This window comes from Lathamus discolor, chromosome 11 (genome assembly GCF_037157495.1).
Source record: "Lathamus discolor isolate bLatDis1 chromosome 11, bLatDis1.hap1, whole genome shotgun sequence".
Taxonomy (NCBI): Eukaryota; Metazoa; Chordata; class Aves; order Psittaciformes; family Psittacidae; genus Lathamus; species Lathamus discolor.
In genome coordinates, this window is record NC_088894.1 from 974,893 (window position 1) to 992,775 (window position 17,883).

Sequence of the window (17,883 nt, forward strand, 5' to 3'; positions counted from 1 at the left end):
AGCCACCACCACCGGTGGCTCGGGGTCCCCCTGCACCTCCGTCCCCGCTCTGACCAGCCCCAACCAGCGGCTCCCCACGCTCGAGCCGCAGAGCGAGCGGAAACTCCTGACCCGACCCCCGCTCCCTGCTCCCCCCTGGCTCCGGGCCGGGGCTGCGGAGGTCACCGGTTACCCCGCGGCGTCCCAGGAGCAGCCCCCAGAGCCCCCGCGGCGCCCGGGGTCACCGCTGCTCGCTGCAGCCCGGCACGTCCCGGCCCAGAGCGGCAGTGCCGCGGTTCCTGCCGCCCTCCCGGCCCCTGCCCGCTGCTGCTGGAGCTACCGGGTGCCTGGCGGGTCCCAAGCCACTGGCAAGGAGCTGGGCTTGAATCCATCCACACGGCTCCGGGATGCAGCTCCCCACGGCAGGGACCAGCACCCCCTGGCGTGGTTTATTCTGCAGATCGAGGTTTTTCCCCGTTGCACCCGTACAGACACAGCAGAAAAACCTTGCTCTGAGAACCACAGTGCCAGGAGGACGTGGGACAGAGCCCCAGGTGATGCTGGCAGGGCTCCCCTGATCCCTCTCCCCAGCCAGGCTCCAGGAGGTCCTCGATGTTGTCACCACCATGGTGCCCTCACCGGTCCCTGCCGTCCTGTGAAGGATGGGCACCGCGAGCAGGACCTGCCACGCTCCCAGGGCACGGCCATCCCTCACCTCCGCTGCCCAGGAGCGCCTGTAACCCAGGATCCCACCCTCTGCATCATGAGTGCAGCCCAGGGGACTCGGCCCCACTTGTCTCTGCTCCTGGAGGGGACGTGGCCGGATCCAGAGCACACTGAGCATCCCTCAGCACTGGTTAAACCAGCTCCACATCCTCAGCATCGCTCTGGTCCTGTATCCGCGCTCTCCACGGAGCCACCGGCCACGCTGCTGGCGGAGAGGGCAGTCCCAGCCTGGGTGTGCGCAGCGCTGGGCAGGCACCGGCGGCTCTCAGGGCACAGACAGGTCGTGGCAGGACTTGGAGCGGAACTTGAGGGCCACTTTGCTGCTGTTCCTGGCCACCAACCTGTCGAGGAAGCGCCGGGCTCTCTTGGTGAGGCTCTCCTTGCGCCTGTGCTGCGGCGCGGGGCGCGTGTGGGGCTCCTTGCCCCCGCGGCGCAGGCGGAGCTGCCGCACCACCCCCTCGAAGAGCTCGGCCACGTTGTGCTGCAGAGCCGCCGACGTCTCGATGAACTTGCAGTCGAACACGGCAGCGCAGGCACGGCCCTCTGCAAGGGAAGGGCAAGGAGGGGACATGGCCCCGCTGGCACCCGGGGAGCTGCCGCATGGCTGGGACAAGGGGACAGCCACAGGGGGATGCAGAGGGAGCCCCCCCCCCCAGCCCCGCTCACCTTCAATGGAGACCTCGCGGCTCCGCACCAGGTCGCTTTTGTTGCCCACCAGGATGATGGGGATGTCCTCGGGCTGCCGCGCACGGCGCAGTTGGATGCGCAGCTCCGAGGCGCTCTCGAAGCTGCCCCGGTCCGTGATGGAGTAGACGATGACATAGGCGTTCCCGACCTGCAGGCACTGGCTGCGGCACTGGCTCCCCTTGCCCTGCCACCGCATGGGGAGTGACATGTCACAGCTCTGCGGGGGCTGCTGGCAGCACCCCAGTACCCATGGGACCTGCCAGCGCACCCCACCAGCCCCCACACCGCGGAGAGCGGACATGTGGCCCCATTCATAAAGCACAGGATAAAACCTTCTGATTTTGGGGATGGTTGAGAGTTTCCTCCTCTGCCAACAACAAACCGGGGCCGTGGCTTCAGCTTGGCTCCAGCCCCACTCCCAGGGACCGGTGGCACCCGCAGGAATGCAGCACGGAGGGGGGCAAAGGGGGGTTTCGAGGGAGGTAACGTCAGTGGTGGTGGCATTTCTGCCCGGGACGTGCCTCCGGGCGCTGGGCGGGAGGGATGCCCCGTGCCAGGCTCCCGGGGCCACCGCTCCGCCGGTTAAAGCACGTGCCCTGGCTGGCAGCACCGGCTCACGTGGATTTGTTCAGTTGGCTCCTTCGGCCCCAATCCCAAACCATTTCCATTCGTTTCAAACGGGCTGGCACCACGTTCCTGCCCCGCAATCCCTTCTCCCTCCCGGCCCAACCCTCATGCGAGGGGCTCCCTGTGCCCACCCCACAGTGCACACGATGGGCAGCCCCCTATGCCAGGGAAAGGTGGGCAAAGAGCAGCTCAGAGATGCGACCCCAGCCCCTGTCTTGCCCAGTGCATTCCCCAGCTCTGCTGTAAGGGCAGCAAGCGGCGAGAGCCAAGGACACGGCAGGGAGGCCCCAGGGAGGCTCCAAAGCAGTGGCTCTGCCTGTATGGCATCCCCTGGGCACGTCCCAGGGGCACCGCAGCCCCCAGCGGTGCCCATCCCCGGCCGTACCCGCTGCTCCGGCTCCCATGTGTCCATCACGAGCAGCGTGGTCTCCTCACCATCTACACACAGCGTGCGCTCATAGGCGGCCTCTGCAAGACACCGGGAGAGCCCAATTGGTGCCAACGGCCACGACCCGCTCCCCACTGATGGGGTTTTCCCGTTGTGGGGCTGGACAGGCGCCACCACCCCGTTACCTGCTCCAGCTCCCTGCAGGCACCCACCTCCGTGCTGCTCCAGCAGATCCCGCTCCTGGACGCCGCCGAAGAGGCTGGCCAGGCTGGTCTTGCCCACGCCGGGGTCCCCCAGCAGCACCACGCGGTACAGCGGCTCCCAGGCGCCGGAGGAGCCCGAGGACTCCGAGGACCAACTGCCGCGGGGCGCCGCGGCCCTGGCGCCCGGCTCCGAGGCGCGGTGCTCCAGGGGCGGGTGGCAGGAGCCCCCCGGCCGCGGCACGGGGGTGCTGGCCCTGCGGCGGAGCGGGCTGTGGCTCCCGCGTTGCGTGTTCAGGGTCATCGGCGGCGCCCAGGGCCGCCCGAGCACCGGGGCCCGGGGCCTGCGTCAGTGCCGGGGTCGGTCCTGGTCCCAGCGCCCCTCCAGGTGCCGGGGTCACTCCCGGTCCCAGTCCTGCTCCCGGTCCCGGTGCCCGCCGGCAGCACGGACACAACTTTCCCCGGGACGGACCCGCCGCCGCCCGGCCCCGGGCTTTAAACCAGGGAGGTGGAGCCGCTCGCCGCCGCCGGTCCCTCCCCCGCCGGTCCCGGCCCTGCCCGCAGCGGCCCCGGTCCCTGCCCGGTCCCTGAGGTCCCCGCGGGGCTCCCGATGCCACAGAACGGTTGGGTCCCCGGGGGCGCGTCCCCTCGATCCCGGGAGCAGCCCTCGGACCGAAACCAGCCTCGGGGCTGCAGAGCCAGGGGGGGAAGGCAGAGCCCGAGGCTCTGCTTGGCAAGGGCGAGAACCAGAGCCAGTTTGCTTTGAGCCCAGTGGCTGTCCCGGAGCAGGGGCAGTCCCAGGACACCCCTCACGGGCAGAGCATAGCAATGGGGAGGCACCTTTGGCTTTGACCCCTCCCCAGTAGCTCTGCTCCCAGGGCTCACCCCATGCACCTTCCAAGGGACCGCAGCCATGAGCACAGCACAGGAATGACGGCAACACCTTTACTGCACCCTGAATCCACAGCAGAGAGTGCCCGAGGCGGCCGGGGGGGCTGGGGTGCAGCACTGGTGGCAAGGGAGGTGCTGTGCAGCTCAGCACCACATTGGAGCCTGGGCGCACTGAGCACTGGGTGAGGGACCCGCAAGCGAAGCCTGGTGACAGCAGAGGAGTGGTGTCTTCTCGGTGGGGATGCTGAGGACCACCTCGGTGTCTCGTGTGCACCTGGGGGACAGAAGGGGCAAAGTAAAGAGTGGGAATAAGCCATGATCGGTGTGAGGAGGAGGAGGAGAAGCTCCTGCGTGGCCCAGGCAGGAGGAAGTGGTGGATTTGGGCTCAGAGACGTCCTGTCCCAGGTGAAGGGAAGCCTGCCTCGCATTTGCTGTTCTGCCTTGCGAGTGTTTCCAGTGTCCAGGACTGGTTTCCAACGGGGATGGCCCAGGTGCTTGTTCTGGGACACAGAACAAAGGAAGCAGGGAGGAGCAGGGAGAAAACCACTTTAAAGCCAGACGAGAGTTGTTGCGCCCAGCCCGACCTCCACTCCCCAGCTCCACTCTGCTTTCCAGTGCACTCATCATGGTCTGCTCCAGGTACTGACTCCTCTGCCTGGATAGGAAACCAGTGCCAAACCCAAGCCCTGCTCTGTGTACTGGTCTTGCAGCCGTACTTGCAACCAAGCCCTTTGCAAGGCAGGCTGCGAACTCGCTGCTTCCCAGAGAAGCAGAGCCAGGCTTAACCCCAGGGCTCCGAGAGGGAGAAGGAATGAAGCGAGCCTCCCTCAGTGTCAATCCCAACGGACAAACAGCAGCAGAGAGCCGCTGGGAGCAGCAGGTACATCTGCTTTCTCGCACAGACAGGCCATGTGCAGAGAGCTGGGCTGGCTCTGAGCTGTGCTCATCCATCTCCGTCCCATCCAGGACAAACAGTGCATCCAGAGGATCGCAGTGCAGGGCCGGAAGCTGCTGCTGAAATCCACCCATGGCCCTTTGGAGCAAGAGGATAGGAAGGAGGGGAAGCTGAGATGCAGCTGGGGATGGAGACACAGGGACCCGGGGAGGGCAGAAAGGGCCCCGTGCTCCTGCACATCCAAACGCTCCCAGACCAAGGGCAGCTTCCGTCTGATTTTCCTCTTTAGAGAAGCAAATCCCGTGTGTGGCCCCAAAGGGTTAATGGGAGCCGCTGGGGCCGTGTGAGAAGCTGCGGGGAGGTCAGTGGGAAAGGGCTGAGGGCTGCAGAGGGCGCTGGCACCGGCTCCGGCTGTCAGGGCGGGTAAGCACCGAATGCCTGACTTGTGATGTTACAGAAACTTTCCACTTGGGCCTTCCTGCTATTTTTAACCTACTTTTAACTCTTGTCCCACCCCCCCCCCCAGCCCCCCCCCCCAGCTGTGCAGAAGTCATTCCTTTTTTTATGTCATTTTTGCTTTAAATCAGAAAACTCCCAAGTTGTGCTGCTCCATTGCCTCCCCCCCCGCGCTCTCCTGACACGTTCCAGCCTTCCCTCCTGCTGTGACCTGTGTGCCCACAGCCCTACCTGGCCTGCAGCTACAACCCAGGCCGTGGGGAGGGGGATCAGCCTCTCCTGCATCACTCCCACTTCGCTGCTCATCCCAAGGGCTGGTTTTTTCACCCCAAAATAAGCCCCGTGTGTGCGCCGGGAGCCGAGGGGCCTGTACCTGCAGCAGCAGCAGAGGCTGGGCAGGAGTGACTGTTAACAGGCGCCTCTGCGCCAGGAACAGTTTGTATGGCAGCTGCTGTAAATAACCCACATGTGCACATTGTCCTGCTCACAGCTTCTGCTCGGCGGCTGCGGCACCCTCCAGATTTAAACCCATTTGCCTCCAGGTCAGCAAACAGCAACAGGGAGAGCCAAGGCCCCTCGGCAGGTCCCCATCACTGGGGATTCCTGTGACCCATCCTGGGGACAAGGGGCAGCGCTGTCCCTCAGCCTGACAAGGGTGGGTGGAAAGCAGCGTGTCACAGCAGGCTGCTGGCCTGCCTGGCTCTGTCCCCAGGGAGGAGAGCCCGGTGCTCCCGTGACCGAGCTGGCAGGGCTGCTGATGGTTCCCATCAACGCTACATGAGGATTCTCCTCGTGCGCTGGAATTCTTACGTCCAGGCCCAGCGCACGCTGGCAGTGGGGATTACACCCAGCATCCACTCAGGAATTAGCAGCTACCAGAGAAGCGGGGCAGATCTGCCTGGGCAGGGAAGCTCCTTGTGAGCCTGCCCTTTCCCTCAGTGAGAGGAAACAACAGAGGGGGAGTCAGTGGGGGTACAGGCGCCTGGGGAAGCTCCATTGCTCCTCACTCTCCCCACCTGCAGCCACTGGTATCTCCCCTTGCAGGCTGCACAAAGGGAAGCCCAGAAGAGAGATGTGATGTGCCCAAAGATCGGTATTGGCTGTGGCTCGTTCCTGGCTGCCTTTAGGGAAGACCACGAGACCCTGCAGCCATCTGCCCAAGGGGAACCCAATGTAACTGTGGGTTTGTACCCGGCCTGGGTGTGGGTTTAACGGTGCTGCCTGGGGGAACGGTGGGGTTGGGTCATCAGCACCCAGGGCCAGAGACTCTGCAGCCCAAGCCACAGGAGAGGGCTCTGACACCCATAAGCAGCCTTACGTGGGTCTGCAGAGAAGAACGTCAGCAAAGATCAGCTCTCTTGGATCTCTTGTGTTCTGGAGGAGGGTCTGGGTGCTTCTCTTCAGCTCCTCGGTCTCCTCCTCTAGGTCCTGAATAATCCGAAGGAAGGACATCTCTAAGAGCTCTTTACCTTGCAATAGGAGCAGGAATTAAGCTGTGGAGATTGTGCAAACAGCAGAGCTGGAAAACATCCCTCGTGCAAGAACCCCCCAACAGCTGCCTGAAATGCCCGCTCCTCCTTGGGATGTCCTCAGGGGCCACTGGCTGCCGGGGACGTGGAGGACAACAGACCCAGTGGGGCAGAGGAAAGCCTCACGGGGGGCAAACCCTGGGGTGTCAGCTCTGCCCCACCACACTGGCTCTTCCCCAGCTCACTCACTTGCCTTTGCCTCTCTATATCACGCCGCAGAACGTTGTTGCTTATCATCATGTGCCTCAGGCCATGCTGCTTCAGCATCATCTCCTGGGTGGGTGAAGAGAAGCAAAGCAGCTGAAGAAACTCCCCAGTAAGCACCAGTATCAAACCCCACTGGGTTGGCAATGCTGTGCCAGTGTGCCACTCCTTGAGAAAGTGAGGTTTGGGTTCCAGCTCTACAAACAGTGTCATTGAGATCACCTTGTGCTGATCATGGAACAGGACTGAGGAACTCAAGAGCTCCAGTTCAGTGTCCCAGGGAAAGCTTATTAGTATTGCTTGGGTAACTCCTCATCACCTGTGCTTCCAAATTCACCCACCAACGGGCACAGAGGTCCTGCGCTGTGGATGGAGTCAGGAATTAATACTTCTCAGTGCTCTCAAGCTGCTAACCCAGGAAAAGGGCTAAGCACAGGCTGTGAGCAGGGCCTGGGCAAGAGGAGCTGGGGAAGAGCCGCAGCAGTCCCTGCCCTGCAGTGCTGCTGCAGAGGTGCCTTTCCTATGAGTTCCTTACAGACGTGCGTGTGCTGCCACAGCGGCGTCCCAGCTCATCAGCAGAGCAGCTACCTGGACGCTGCGATAAGCCAGGGAGTGTAAAGGCAGGCGAGTGCTGGGTCACAGTGCACCCACCTCCAAGTGGAAAACTCTCAGGAGCAGGTCTGAGCAGTGACTACGGCAGTGACTTGGAAATGCTTCACATGGACCCGCCCAGCTTGGCAAACAGCTCTGGAAGGGCACCAGGAGGGGAGCAGCAATGCTCTGTTACTCTCCGGGTGCTAATGGGCAACGTGTGGCAGCCTCTGCCTTGTCTCCCAGGTCCCAGGAGCTGGGCCCTGTGCTGGGATGTCACATGAATTCCCCAAACCCCCCTGATTTTCTGGAACAGCGCCTCTTGTTTCACCTGTGCCTTCTTTTCCAGTTGCTCCAGGGTGTGCTTCCCCATTTCTTCTGCCTTCTTTATCTCTTCCTGAGCAGGCAGCAGTGCACAGACACAAGAGGAGCGTTAGGCAAGGCAACCACTGCATTGCTCCCCTGCCCTCTCGTTGCTCCCCAGCACTGCTGTAGGGAAGGGGAGCTCTCAGCACCTTCTGCTGCCGCTTCAGTTTCCGGGATGCTGTGCTGCAGAAGGATTATCTTGACAGCTTGCTCTGTGTAGTGCCCATGGGTGCAGGGCCGCACGACCCTGAGCTCCTCCTGGGGAGCCTGCACCTTTGCTGTGACGTCCTCCAGCTGCTGCTGGAGCTCTGGTTGGGATGAGAACAGAAAATCTCCGCTAAGGGCTGCGGAGCTTCACCTCTGAGCTGCGGAGCCCCGAGCCCTTCTCTCTGCAGGGATTACACACCCTGAGGGGAGCAGGAACGGCCACCCCCGGGCCAGAGCACCTGGCCCAGGTCCTGCCCCAAGGGGATGGTGCAAAGAGCTGCCAAGGAAGTGACTGTTCCTGCGCCCTCCCTCCGGACCCGCTGCCGGGAAGATCCTCCCCACGGGGAACTGGGATCCATGTTCAGAAATGGAATTGTTTGACATTTATAAGATCAACACAGTGTCTTTAACCTCAGGAGATGGAAAGCCAAGGTAACGCGGTTGCACAGACCGCGTTTCGCAGGAATGTCAGCAACTCACGTTCCAGATTCTTTTCCATTGTTTTTTCCATTTCCTGCAGCTCTGCCTTTGCTGTTTCCAGCTGGTTCCGATTGAAGGTCTGCACCGTCACCTTCATCCTCTGCACAGGGAGAAACCCAGGCCCTGCTCCTTCCACAGAGCTCTGAGACCTTGCCCTGCACCATCCCCGACCTTCCCCTCAGCAGCACACAGGAGCCCGTTGCTGGGACCGGGGCCAGCTCGTGCTGGCTGGAGCTGGGCACGTTATGGATGGATGGATTTGGGCTGTTAAAGGGTGACTGCTGTTCCTTGGGCCAGGTACAGTCAGATGCTCTCATGGCTTTAAAACACAGGCACAAAACACGAGCACCTCACAGGGTCTCTGGGCATCAGAGAGCTCTCCCCGGCACTGGGGATGCTGCAGTGCAGGGAAGGGCAGTGCTGACCCTGCTGCAGCACTGAGGACGAATTCTGCTGGACTGGGCCTTTGGATCAACCCTAAAGCCTCACCTGGAATGCCTTGTACTGCTGCAGCAGGTGCCTGGCTTGCCTGGCCATGCTGTCATCAGTGTCCTGGATCTCCTTCACCAGCTGGCAGTTGGCCTCTGCAGCTGGGCACTGCACTGCTTCAGCTTCTCAATGGCGTCTTTCTTCAGACTGGTCCCATCCTGCAGGAATTTGTGGATTAAAATGTTGTGGATTCCACCAGCCCCTCCTGCCCCAAGCTTTCTCAGCATCATCTGCCTGCCTGGGCTGTTGCTGTCCCATGGTAAGAGCAGCCTCACTGCTGAGGCACTCTGATTGCCCACCCCCTGACCCTGCTCCCACATTCCTTACTGCAGGATCACAGCCTCTTTACCTTTATTATAACCATCTTTAGTATAACTGTTGTTATAACCATCTTCTACGGTGCCTTCCAACCCCAACCGTTCCATGGCTCTATGATCCTCCACCTACTAAAGGCTGTGGTCATGTCCTCAACCTCCTCGTTGCTAAACCAAGACCATCTGATACCAAGAGCCCTTTTCTAGCAGGTCACATTTCCTACATCTCATCCTTTCCTCTGCTTCAGGCTGGGCTCTCTCTTGGTTTCTCTTAATTGTTCTTGATAGACCGTATCAGGGTTGGATGTCAGCAGCAGGAAGCAGAGCAGTGTAACCACCTCCAGCGGATTAAGAAAGAAGCATCCCCCAGTTTGCAGGGGTGAGGGGGCTGCAGAGGCTCCCGGGGGCAGCCCCTGGCTCTGCTGCCCCAGATGTGGGGTGCGTCCCGTGGTGACTGGGATCTCTTCCAAGGTTTTTGCTTCCTGAGGGCTAATTCCTTTGGAGATTTCCCTTGGGACGATGACGGCTCTGAAAGCAAAAGTGGTTTTTTACTCCGTGTAAATGCAACTGGGAAACAGAAACAAACCCAGGCCTGGGCTTATTTCACAGCCCAGTTTCAACCTTGCACCTACTCTCTCATATGGGCGGCTGAGGGAAACGTAAAGAGCTGAACTCAAACCTCCTGTAGCCCCAGGAAAAGCCACTGGCAGTGACAGCCCGGGAGCTGAGCCTGCAAAGCTCTCCCTGGCCTTTGCCACTCCTCCCTCTTTGCTCTCAGCATTTCCCTTTGGGTCATTTTCTTTCTGTGGCTTTTGCTGAACGTCTCTCAGCAGAAAGCACTGGGTAAATGCAGAAGTGGCTCCATGCAGGGGCAGCAGGGCAGGGTGTAAGGGAATCTCTCCCAACCTGGCTTGTTCTTCTTGCCTTTCTTCTTCTTGTTCTTAGCACTGAATGGTGGCGAAGTCAGCCCTTGGCCTGGAGGTTTCCTCTCCTCCGCTGCTGCCTTCTGCTCTTCGCTGTAATCCTAAACTCGGCCGGACAATAGCACAGGAAAGACAAGGAGTCGGAGGAGGTTTGTGAGCAGAGACCTCTCGGAGCTGATGACAGCGACACCCGCTGCTCCTCTGGGGCTTACAGGTGCCCCTTTACCAGCCTGGAGCAGCAAACCCCAGGCCTGTTTGAGGTGCAGCACCCACAGGCACAGTGCTGCACGTGTGTGGGGCATGGTGTCAACCTGGGACGCGTCAGGGACCCCAGGGAGCGAGGGGCTCGCTGCTCTCCTGACCTCTTCCATGATGCTCGGGTCTGGGCTCTGTGCATCCACCTCCACGCAGGCTCTGCAAGGGAAACGCACCGAGCCCCCCAGCTCTGCCTGGCCCCGTGGAGAAGCCTCGCGGTGTCCATAGAGCAGAGAGGCAGCAGCACCCCAGGGTTAGGGCACCTTTAGTGAGCCCCATCTTCACTGCCATGGGGCGGCCTCCTGCCTGTGCCCTATAGGGGAGGGTAAACAGAGCCCCCCGCTCCGCTCCTTTGTCCCGCTGGGACCCCCACAACCGCCGGGGAACCCCCTTCGGGACGGCCCCCGGGGCTCCCCCGTACCCCGCGTACCGCCCTCCCGGCCCCGGTCTCCATGGCGACAGCGGGCGGGTGCGGACACCGGGCGGGGCGCGCGCTCCCGGGAAGGGGCGCCCCCTGCCGGCCCCGCCCCGGCGCCGCAGGGAGGGAGCGCGGGAGCCGCAGGGCCGGGGGCCGGGGGCCCGAGTCCGGCCGGCGCGGAGCCCCGCGGGTCACGAGGAGCGGCGGAGCCGGAGCCCGGTGCCACGGCCACACGGGAGCCACGTGCCCAGCGCCGGGCACGGCCTCCGGGCGCACCGGGCGGGCACGGCTCAGGGAGGCACCGCCCGCAGGCTCCTGGCAATGGGGAAGAGCGTGCGGTGCTCCCGGGGTACCAGCGGGACGCGGAGCGGGACCCGTAGGACGGCAGGGCCCGGGGCAGGCCCCGGTGCAGGCCCCGGTGCCCGGTGCAGGCCGCGGCCCCGGGGCCCTGTTACCACAGCAACTGCCGGCGGGGCGCAGCCAATGGGCGCACGCCCTGCGGCGGGCTCGCGCGCCGCGGCAGCAGCCAATGGGCGCGGCCCCCGGAGGGCAGCCCGCGGTCTCCGGGGCAACACGGGGCGCCGCCGCCGCGCCATTGGTGCCGCCCGACGGGGGGCGGGGCCTTGCCGGGAGGGGCGGGGCCTGGCGGGGCCGCGCCGCGCCGCGGGGGACGAGGTCCCACTCGTGGCACCGGGCAGCGCATCCTCATCCCCCCGGGGCCGCCGCCCCCGGGAGGTGCCCGTGAAGGCAGCGGCCTTCCCGCTCCATGGGCCCCTATGGGAGTGACCCCGGTCGGGGGTACCGCGGTTGAGCCCCGCGGACCGGCAGTGACGGCGTCTAAAGCGGCGACCCGGGGGATGCTCAGAGTGCCCGGGCCGGGATACAGCCCCCGGGAGGTGTGGGGGCACCGGGGATACACAGACACTGGTGGGGGAGGCACCGGGGTACCCGCACCGGGGAGCAGCGGGTATTGGCAGTAGTTGGAGCAAAGCCGGGAGGGTACCGGAGGGCACAGGGGGGTACCGGAGGGTGCAGGGAGGTACCGGGGTGCCCAGGCAGGGGTAGCGGGGTGCTCGTGTGATGGTAGAGGGGATGCTGCTCTAGGAGGGGCAGCGGGCGTTGCCGGGGTGCGTTACCGACAGTACCGGGGGGCACCGGGGGGCACCGGGGCGTGCCGCCCTGCCATTCTCTCCAGCAACCCCGCTCCGGAGGGCCCCCATTGGTGGGGCTGGATTTTCCCCCCCGCCCCGCGGCCAATGGGCCGGGGGGAGGCGGTGCCTCCCATTGACAGAACCGGCGCGGCGGTGTTTACCGGGGGCGGAGCGGCGCCGGCTATAAGAGCGGCACCGGGGGGCGTGTGGCTCCCGGGCTGCCCGCACCGCCCCCGAGCACCCCCTGGCTCGGACCCGCCGCAGCGTCCCCGATGGGAGCATCCACAGACTTCACCGGGGAAGCAGCACCAGGGCGGGGCGGAACATCCCGGAGCATCCTCGAACCGGTGCAGAGCATCCCTGGGGCGGCGAGGAGCATCCTTTGACCGGTAGAACATCCTTGGGCTGGTCCAGAGCATCCCCGAGCATCCCCGGCCCGGTACAAAGCATCCCGGAGCATCCCCCAGCATCCCGGCACCGCACCGCTGCCGAGCATCCCTAAGGCGAAAACCGCCGGCCCGGCCCGGGGCCCTCCCGGAGCATCTCAGCAGCCGCCGCCCCGGCGGAGCCGCCTCCGCCGTGAGCCCCCGGGCCCCGGTGCGGCCCCCGGCGCCCCGCCCTGCCGCCGCCGCCCGCTCCGCACAATGGGGGCGGCGCGGCGCGGCGCGTAGCGGCGGGCGGGGAGGCGGCGGCGGCGGCGGGCGGGGAGGAAGAGGAGGAGGAGGAGGAGGAGGAGGAGAAGGCGGCGGCGGGGGGGTCCCGGGGCCCGGCATGGTGCAGCAGCGCGGGGCGCGGGGCCGGGGCGCGGAGGCTCGACGGGAGCCCTGTGCCCCGCTGCCCTCCCGCGATGCCGAACCGGCGTGGTGCAAGACCCCGAGCGGGCACATCAAGCGGCCGATGAACGCCTTCATGGTGTGGTCCCAGCACGAGCGCCGCAAGATCATGGACCAGTGGCCCGACATGCACAACGCCGAGATCTCCAAGCGCCTCGGCCGGCGCTGGCAGCTCCTGCACGACTCCGAGAAGATCCCCTTTGTGAAGGAGGCCGAGCGCCTGCGCCTCAAGCACATGGCCGATTACCCCGACTACAAGTACCGCCCGCGGAAAAAGGGCAAAGTGGGCACCGGCGCGTCCCGCCCGCGGCTCCCGGTGAAGATCAAGCCCTCGGTGCTGGGCCGCGTCTCCGCCGGCCGCAGGCAGCCCAGCAAGCCCGCGGTGGAGCCGCAGGAGCCCGCACCGGAGCTGCCCCCCGAGGACAGCCCCGCGGCGCCCGGCGCCCAGGAGCCCCCCGCGCCCCCCAGCCCCGCGCCGGGGAGCTCCCCGCAGAGCGGGTCCCCCTCTCCCCTGTCGGCCGCGTCCCCTCCCTCCTCCTTCAGCTCCTCCGATGAGGAGCCGGAGCAGGAGGAGGAGGAGGAGGAGGCGCTGGGGGTCGTGCCGGGGCGGGCTCCCCCCGGGGCCACCGGCGCTGCCCTGGACTGGTCCGTCCTGGACAAGGACCACGACCTCTTCCCGCGGGGAGGCTCCTCGCACTTCGAGTTCCCGGACTATTGCACGCCCGAGGTGACGGAGATGATAGCGGGGGACTGGCTCATGTCCAGCATCTCGGACTTGGTCTTTACCTACTGAGTCCCGCGCTCTGCAGGTAACACCCCCGTTTCTTGTTTTGCTCCCCCCGCAATCAGGTCAGATCGATAAAATAAGAACCGAAACCAGCTGTTTACATGCAGGAATCAGGGATTTTGCCTTGAAAGGCGCTGGAAAGCAGAGCTCCCGCTCACCCGCCCCCGGCACACACCCGCTCCTCGGCTGCCCGTCCAGCCCGGACGTGTGGCTGCTCACCTCTCATCGGGGCTTCATTGCCAGGGCCCGGCCCCTTCCCATGGCTGCTCCCATCCCCACCAGCCATTCCCTCCCACTCTCCAGCAGCCGGAGCGCCCACACCGGCCCTCGGCGCCCGTCCCATCCTCCCCATCTCTTGGGGAATGGCCGATTCCGTCTGCTTTTTGACCGCCTTTCAAGCACGCCTTCAATTTCCTCCTCCCTGACGCAGCCCCTGGGGATGGATGGATGGATGGAGGCAGAGCCCCACCGAGCCCTCCGTGCCCGGCACCCCGTTCCCTGGGTGTCCCCGGCAGTTGGGGGGTTCCGTATCCCACGGGATCGGCGCTTTCCCTGCGCCGCACGCTCCCGGCCGCTCGCTTTGGGAAGAGCGAAGTTGGGCGCACGTGACGCGCACGTGGTGCGGGAGGTTGTGTTGTGCCTCTCGCTGGGCGGTTGTGCGCAGGAGGCAGCGCCCGGAGCCACCCCGAGTTCCAGCTGGAAGCAGCCCTTCCCAAGGCAGCCAGCCCCCATTCCAGCCTCGGAGCCGATGCCCATGCCGGACACGCTCCGCTCTGGCTCGCTTTGGCCGGTGGAGCGAGTCCCACTGTGCTCGGCTGCAGCGAGCGATGGTGCCAACGTGGCAGAGGGAATGCTGCTGGAATTCTGCCTTAAGCAACCACCCGAACAGGGCCCAGAGCAGGCGATGCCGGTGCCGTGGGTGATGCTCCAGCACGGGGCTTCCTCCACATGGCACCGCGAGGGCAAAGGCAGCCCGGCCGAGCGCTGCTCCCGGCAGGAAGGGCTCCTCCGGCCGGGTTTGTCTTTGCTTTTCCTAATGGCTCCTTCCTGCACTGAGCCGCCTCCTCCCGCTGCCGGGAGCACGTGGCTGTGGCTGCAGCACCGGCTCGGCCGCTGCGGCTGTGGGTTGGGGCTGTGCTCTGTGTGTGGGGCTGGGGAGGACCCCGGGCACCCCAAGTGCCAGCCCTGGGGACATGGCCATGGCCAGCAGCGCCCGGAGGAGCTGCGCTGGGCTCAGTGGGGACCTCTGCTAGAAGCAGCCTCTGAGGTCCCCCATTGCCTTGAGCCTCCGGGGATGCAGGAGCCCCTCTGACCCTTCCCAGGGTACCAGGGTCTCTGCATCCCTCTTTAGGGGCTGCAGCTCCTCCAGTCACAGGCTGCCCATTGCTATGGGGCTGCCGTGACCACGGGAAGGGCATCACCCCCCCTCCCGGGTCCTGGCGCCCCACAGTGCAGCTCAGAGCAGGGACCTGCCCTGCTGCCCTGGCACAGGTCCCTTCACAGGGATGCTCCATGTCCCCCATCCCGGGCGGCCTTGGGGTCCCCGCAGTCCCCCCAGCATGGTAGATGTGTCGGTGTGTAGCGGTAGCTCTGTGTGTGTCGGCATTGCGTTCGCGCCGTGTTCCCGTAGCCCCGGTGCGGTGCCAGCCTGCGGTGCCAGGCGGGCGTCACGCATCACACACGTGTTCCTCGTATAGAGCGTGTCCCCATCCCTGCTCCCCCATCCCGGGCCGTTCCCCACCGGACCCAGATCCCCCCACATGGAAAAGCCAAATCAGCGCCGGGCCAGGCGTGATGCCGCAGCCAGGGGGGCTCTGCCTTCCCACCCCCTGGGCAGCCCCACACCAGGAGCACCCCGAGCCCCATCCCTGCATGAGCAGGGTTCGGGGGCCCCATGGGGGGCTCCTCAATGTGCACAGATCTCGACCAGCACCTCGGTGCCTTCTCAGGGCACGCGGCCGCCCCGCGTCGGAGCCCCCCGCCCTCCATCCCCGTCCATGGGGAAGCCAAAGCCCCCAAGTATCGGCAGGGCCGGAGGCCGCGGTGAGGGTCTCGCATCACGCGCGTGCTTTGCCGGGGCTGCATCTCCTGGTCCTGTTGGGGTCCCTTCACGCCGAGCATCACCCGTGGGCCGGGCGCTCCCTCCACGGACGATCAGGCGAAAACGTTTCCTCAGGAGCAGGTTCTGGGTCAGCACCAGAACCGGAGCCAAGAGCTGGGGCTCGCCCCCAGCCCCAGCCACAAGCACAACAGCATCCGCTTCATCCCCATCCCCTCCCGGTCCTTGCCCCCTCCTCGAGCCTCGCTGGGTGTCTTTGTCAGGGGAGAACCGTCGTGGACAGTGGTGGATTGTCAGTGCCGTGTGGTTGTAGTGCTTAGAGACCCCCCCAGCGTGCGGCCCCCTCCCGCTGCGCCCTCCTCCTCCCCGCTGCCCGGTGCTGCCCGGCGCTCGCCCGTGCGACAGCCGCCGCCCCCAGAGACAAAGCGACTGACGGTGATAATGAACAGATACGAGTTAATAATAAGAAGAAACCAAACCTCTCTCAGGAAGGAGCCGCCCCGGCGGCGGCCGAGCGGGCCGGGGGCTCCCGGAGCCGGTGGGGCCCCGGCGCAGCCTCCGCACGGGCGCCAGCGCTCGGGGTCACCTTTGTCGTGTTCGTGGTAGTGAAGGAACCTGTAGCTGTTGTCTTGGAGAAACAGGATTTCAGCCGAGGGGCAGCCCCGGCTCGGCTCCCGGTTGTCCTGGCTGTTGTGACTATGGAATAAAGTGTGTTGGTCTGGTCCCCGCTCTGCGGCTCCTCCTGCGCCACCGCCGGGGGGGGGGATGCAGGATTCCCAGAGGGATGAGGCCACCATCCAGCTGCCAGCCCCCGGGCTCCCACCCTGAGCCCCAGGTCCCGTGGGCTCCCCATGGATCATCCCCCGGGGCAGGTTCACCCTCATCAACCCCAGGGTGTGTGCGCACACGTATGTGCATGCGTGCGCATCTCCCTACATGCGTGTAAGCACCTGCTTGGTGCGCAACGTGCGTGTGCACCCGTGCATGTGTGTGGATGCACAGCACATGGGGGTGCGTGCACATGTATGTGCACTGTGCATGGCTGCACATGTGTGTGCTGTGCCTGCTCTGTGCACACACAGCCCTATGGCCCCCGGGGGGGGGGGTCTTGGCTCAGCCTAGGAGGGGATCGGGTGTTAATCCAGCCCTGCAGGAGGGCCCGGGAGGGAGGGGGGGCCACGGGGGCACACGCTGCTTGCGTCACCGCATCCCCCCGCCCCGCCCGTAGTTGTTACCATGGCAACAGGGGAGCCTGGAGCATCCCTGGGTACCACCGCCCTGCACCCGGGTGATGCTGGGGACCAGGGTGGGGGATGGCTGCACAGCCGCCCAGCGCCCAGCATCCAGCACCAGTCCCAAAGCCACGGGGACAGCGATGCTCCAGCACCGGCTCACAGCAGCCCCTGGCCATGGCACCAGGCTCCTGCCTGGGGTCACCACCCAGAGCAGGGGGCTGGTGGGTCCGCTCTGACCATGATCCATCGCTGCTGCCTCCTGCCCTCAGCACAGGCCGGTGCCCGGTGTGGCTCACACAGGCCCATGCACACACCAGCACCGGCCCGGCTCTGAGCCACGCAGTGGCTGCACACAGCATCCCATTGGATCCATTGGCAGCATCTGTCCAGCACAGCCCCCTCATCCCAAGGACAGCGCCAGGGCTGTGCTGAAGCCGGGGCTGATGCCATGGGATCCCTCTGGACACAAGGATAGTAGAGAGACCTGGAAAAGAGAAGGATGCTCTGAGGCCTCTGCCCTCCCAGAGGTAAGCAGGGAGCAGGCAGGGGTGTGGGCAGGGTGAGCCCATGTGGGGACACCTTGGGGGGGGATGCAGGGTGAGGGCAGCCCGGGGCAGGAGGCACGGGCAGCGGGGATGCACTGGTGCGGGTGGTCCCCATGGTGACAAGCCCCTCCCCACCAAACGCTGTCAGCACCAGGCTGGGCCCCCCCCCCGGGACCCCCGCATCCAAGACCCACCCCGATGGTCCATGGAGGCAGTGACAAACGTCCCCAGGCCGAGGCACAGCCAGGGCACGAGCAGCGCATCCCCCCCGCAAGGCCCCCCCCAGCGCAGGGCTTTGTTCAGCGCCGCGGCGGCACCGGGAGGGTCCTGGTCCCCCCTCGGCGCCGGCACTGCCCCACGCGGGGCAGGCTCGGGAGGGGACGTGGTGGCCGCGTCCCCGCACGGCAGCGGCCCCCTGCCCCCCCGCTCCTCCTGCCCCATGGCCGCTGGGGGGGTGGCTGCGGGGGGCCTGATGCGAGGCCCGATCCTGCCAGGGCGGCGGCGGCGGGGCCGGGCGGGTCTGGATGCGGCTCAGGACGGGCACATCCCGGTGGTGCCGGGGGCTTCCCTCCTGCATCACGGGTGGAGCCCCACCGGGATGAGGGCAGAGACGCCCTTGCTCCGTCACCCCCAGGATGTGGCTCCGGC

General features: G+C 65.5%; 3 protein-coding genes across 3 annotated transcripts; 1 reads left to right on the forward strand and 2 right to left on the reverse strand.

Moving 5' to 3' along the window:
- Window positions 1-361: 361 nt before the first annotated feature.
- On the reverse strand, window positions 362-3,095 carry REM1 (RRAD and GEM like GTPase 1). Its single transcript, XM_065691510.1, has 4 exons — window positions 2,620-3,095; window positions 2,405-2,487; window positions 1,372-1,576; window positions 362-1,248 (listed from the first exon to the last, which is right to left on the reverse strand). The coding sequence occupies exons 1-4, from the start codon at window positions 2,909-2,911 to the stop codon at window positions 971-973; spliced, it is 858 nt and encodes a 285-aa protein (XP_065547582.1). The 5' UTR covers window positions 2,912-3,095; the 3' UTR covers window positions 362-970.
- Window positions 3,096-3,594: 499 nt separating this feature from the next.
- Window positions 3,595-17,311, reverse strand: C11H20orf96 (chromosome 11 C20orf96 homolog). The gene is given in 16 exon segments (XM_065691512.1): window positions 3,595-3,772; window positions 6,168-6,277; window positions 6,568-6,651; window positions 7,505-7,570; window positions 7,689-7,712; window positions 7,714-7,847; window positions 8,227-8,326; window positions 8,716-8,813; window positions 8,816-8,874; window positions 9,477-9,507; window positions 9,510-9,557; window positions 9,936-10,053; window positions 10,315-10,366; window positions 15,685-15,862; window positions 15,865-16,151; window positions 16,691-17,311. Coding segments are annotated over 16 exon segments (2,088 nt in total). The 5' UTR covers window positions 17,260-17,311; the 3' UTR covers window positions 3,595-3,642.
- On the forward strand, window positions 12,524-14,501 carry SOX12 (SRY-box transcription factor 12). The gene is made up of 2 exons (XM_065691511.1): window positions 12,524-13,418; window positions 13,490-14,501. Exon 1 carries the CDS (start codon window positions 12,548-12,550, stop codon window positions 13,400-13,402), a length of 855 nt encoding a protein of 284 aa, XP_065547583.1. The 5' UTR covers window positions 12,524-12,547; the 3' UTR covers window positions 13,403-13,418; window positions 13,490-14,501.
- Window positions 17,312-17,883: the final 572 nt, after the last annotated feature.

Coding starts and splice junctions, on each gene's coding strand:
- REM1 (XM_065691510.1), bottom strand. CDS start 2,911: ATGACCCTGAACACGCAACGCGGGAGCCACAGCCCGCTCCGCCGCAGG. Junction 1,577..2,404: donor CATGGGAGCCGGAGCAGCGG/GTACGGCCGGGG, acceptor ATGCGGTGGCAG/GGCAAGGGGAGCCAGTGCCG. Junction 1,249..1,371: donor CCGCGAGGTCTCCATTGAAG/GTGAGCGGGGCT, acceptor CTTCCCTTGCAG/AGGGCCGTGCCTGCGCTGCC.
- SOX12 (XM_065691511.1), top strand. CDS start 12,548: ATGGTGCAGCAGCGCGGGGCGCGGGGCCGGGGCGCGGAGGCTCGACGG.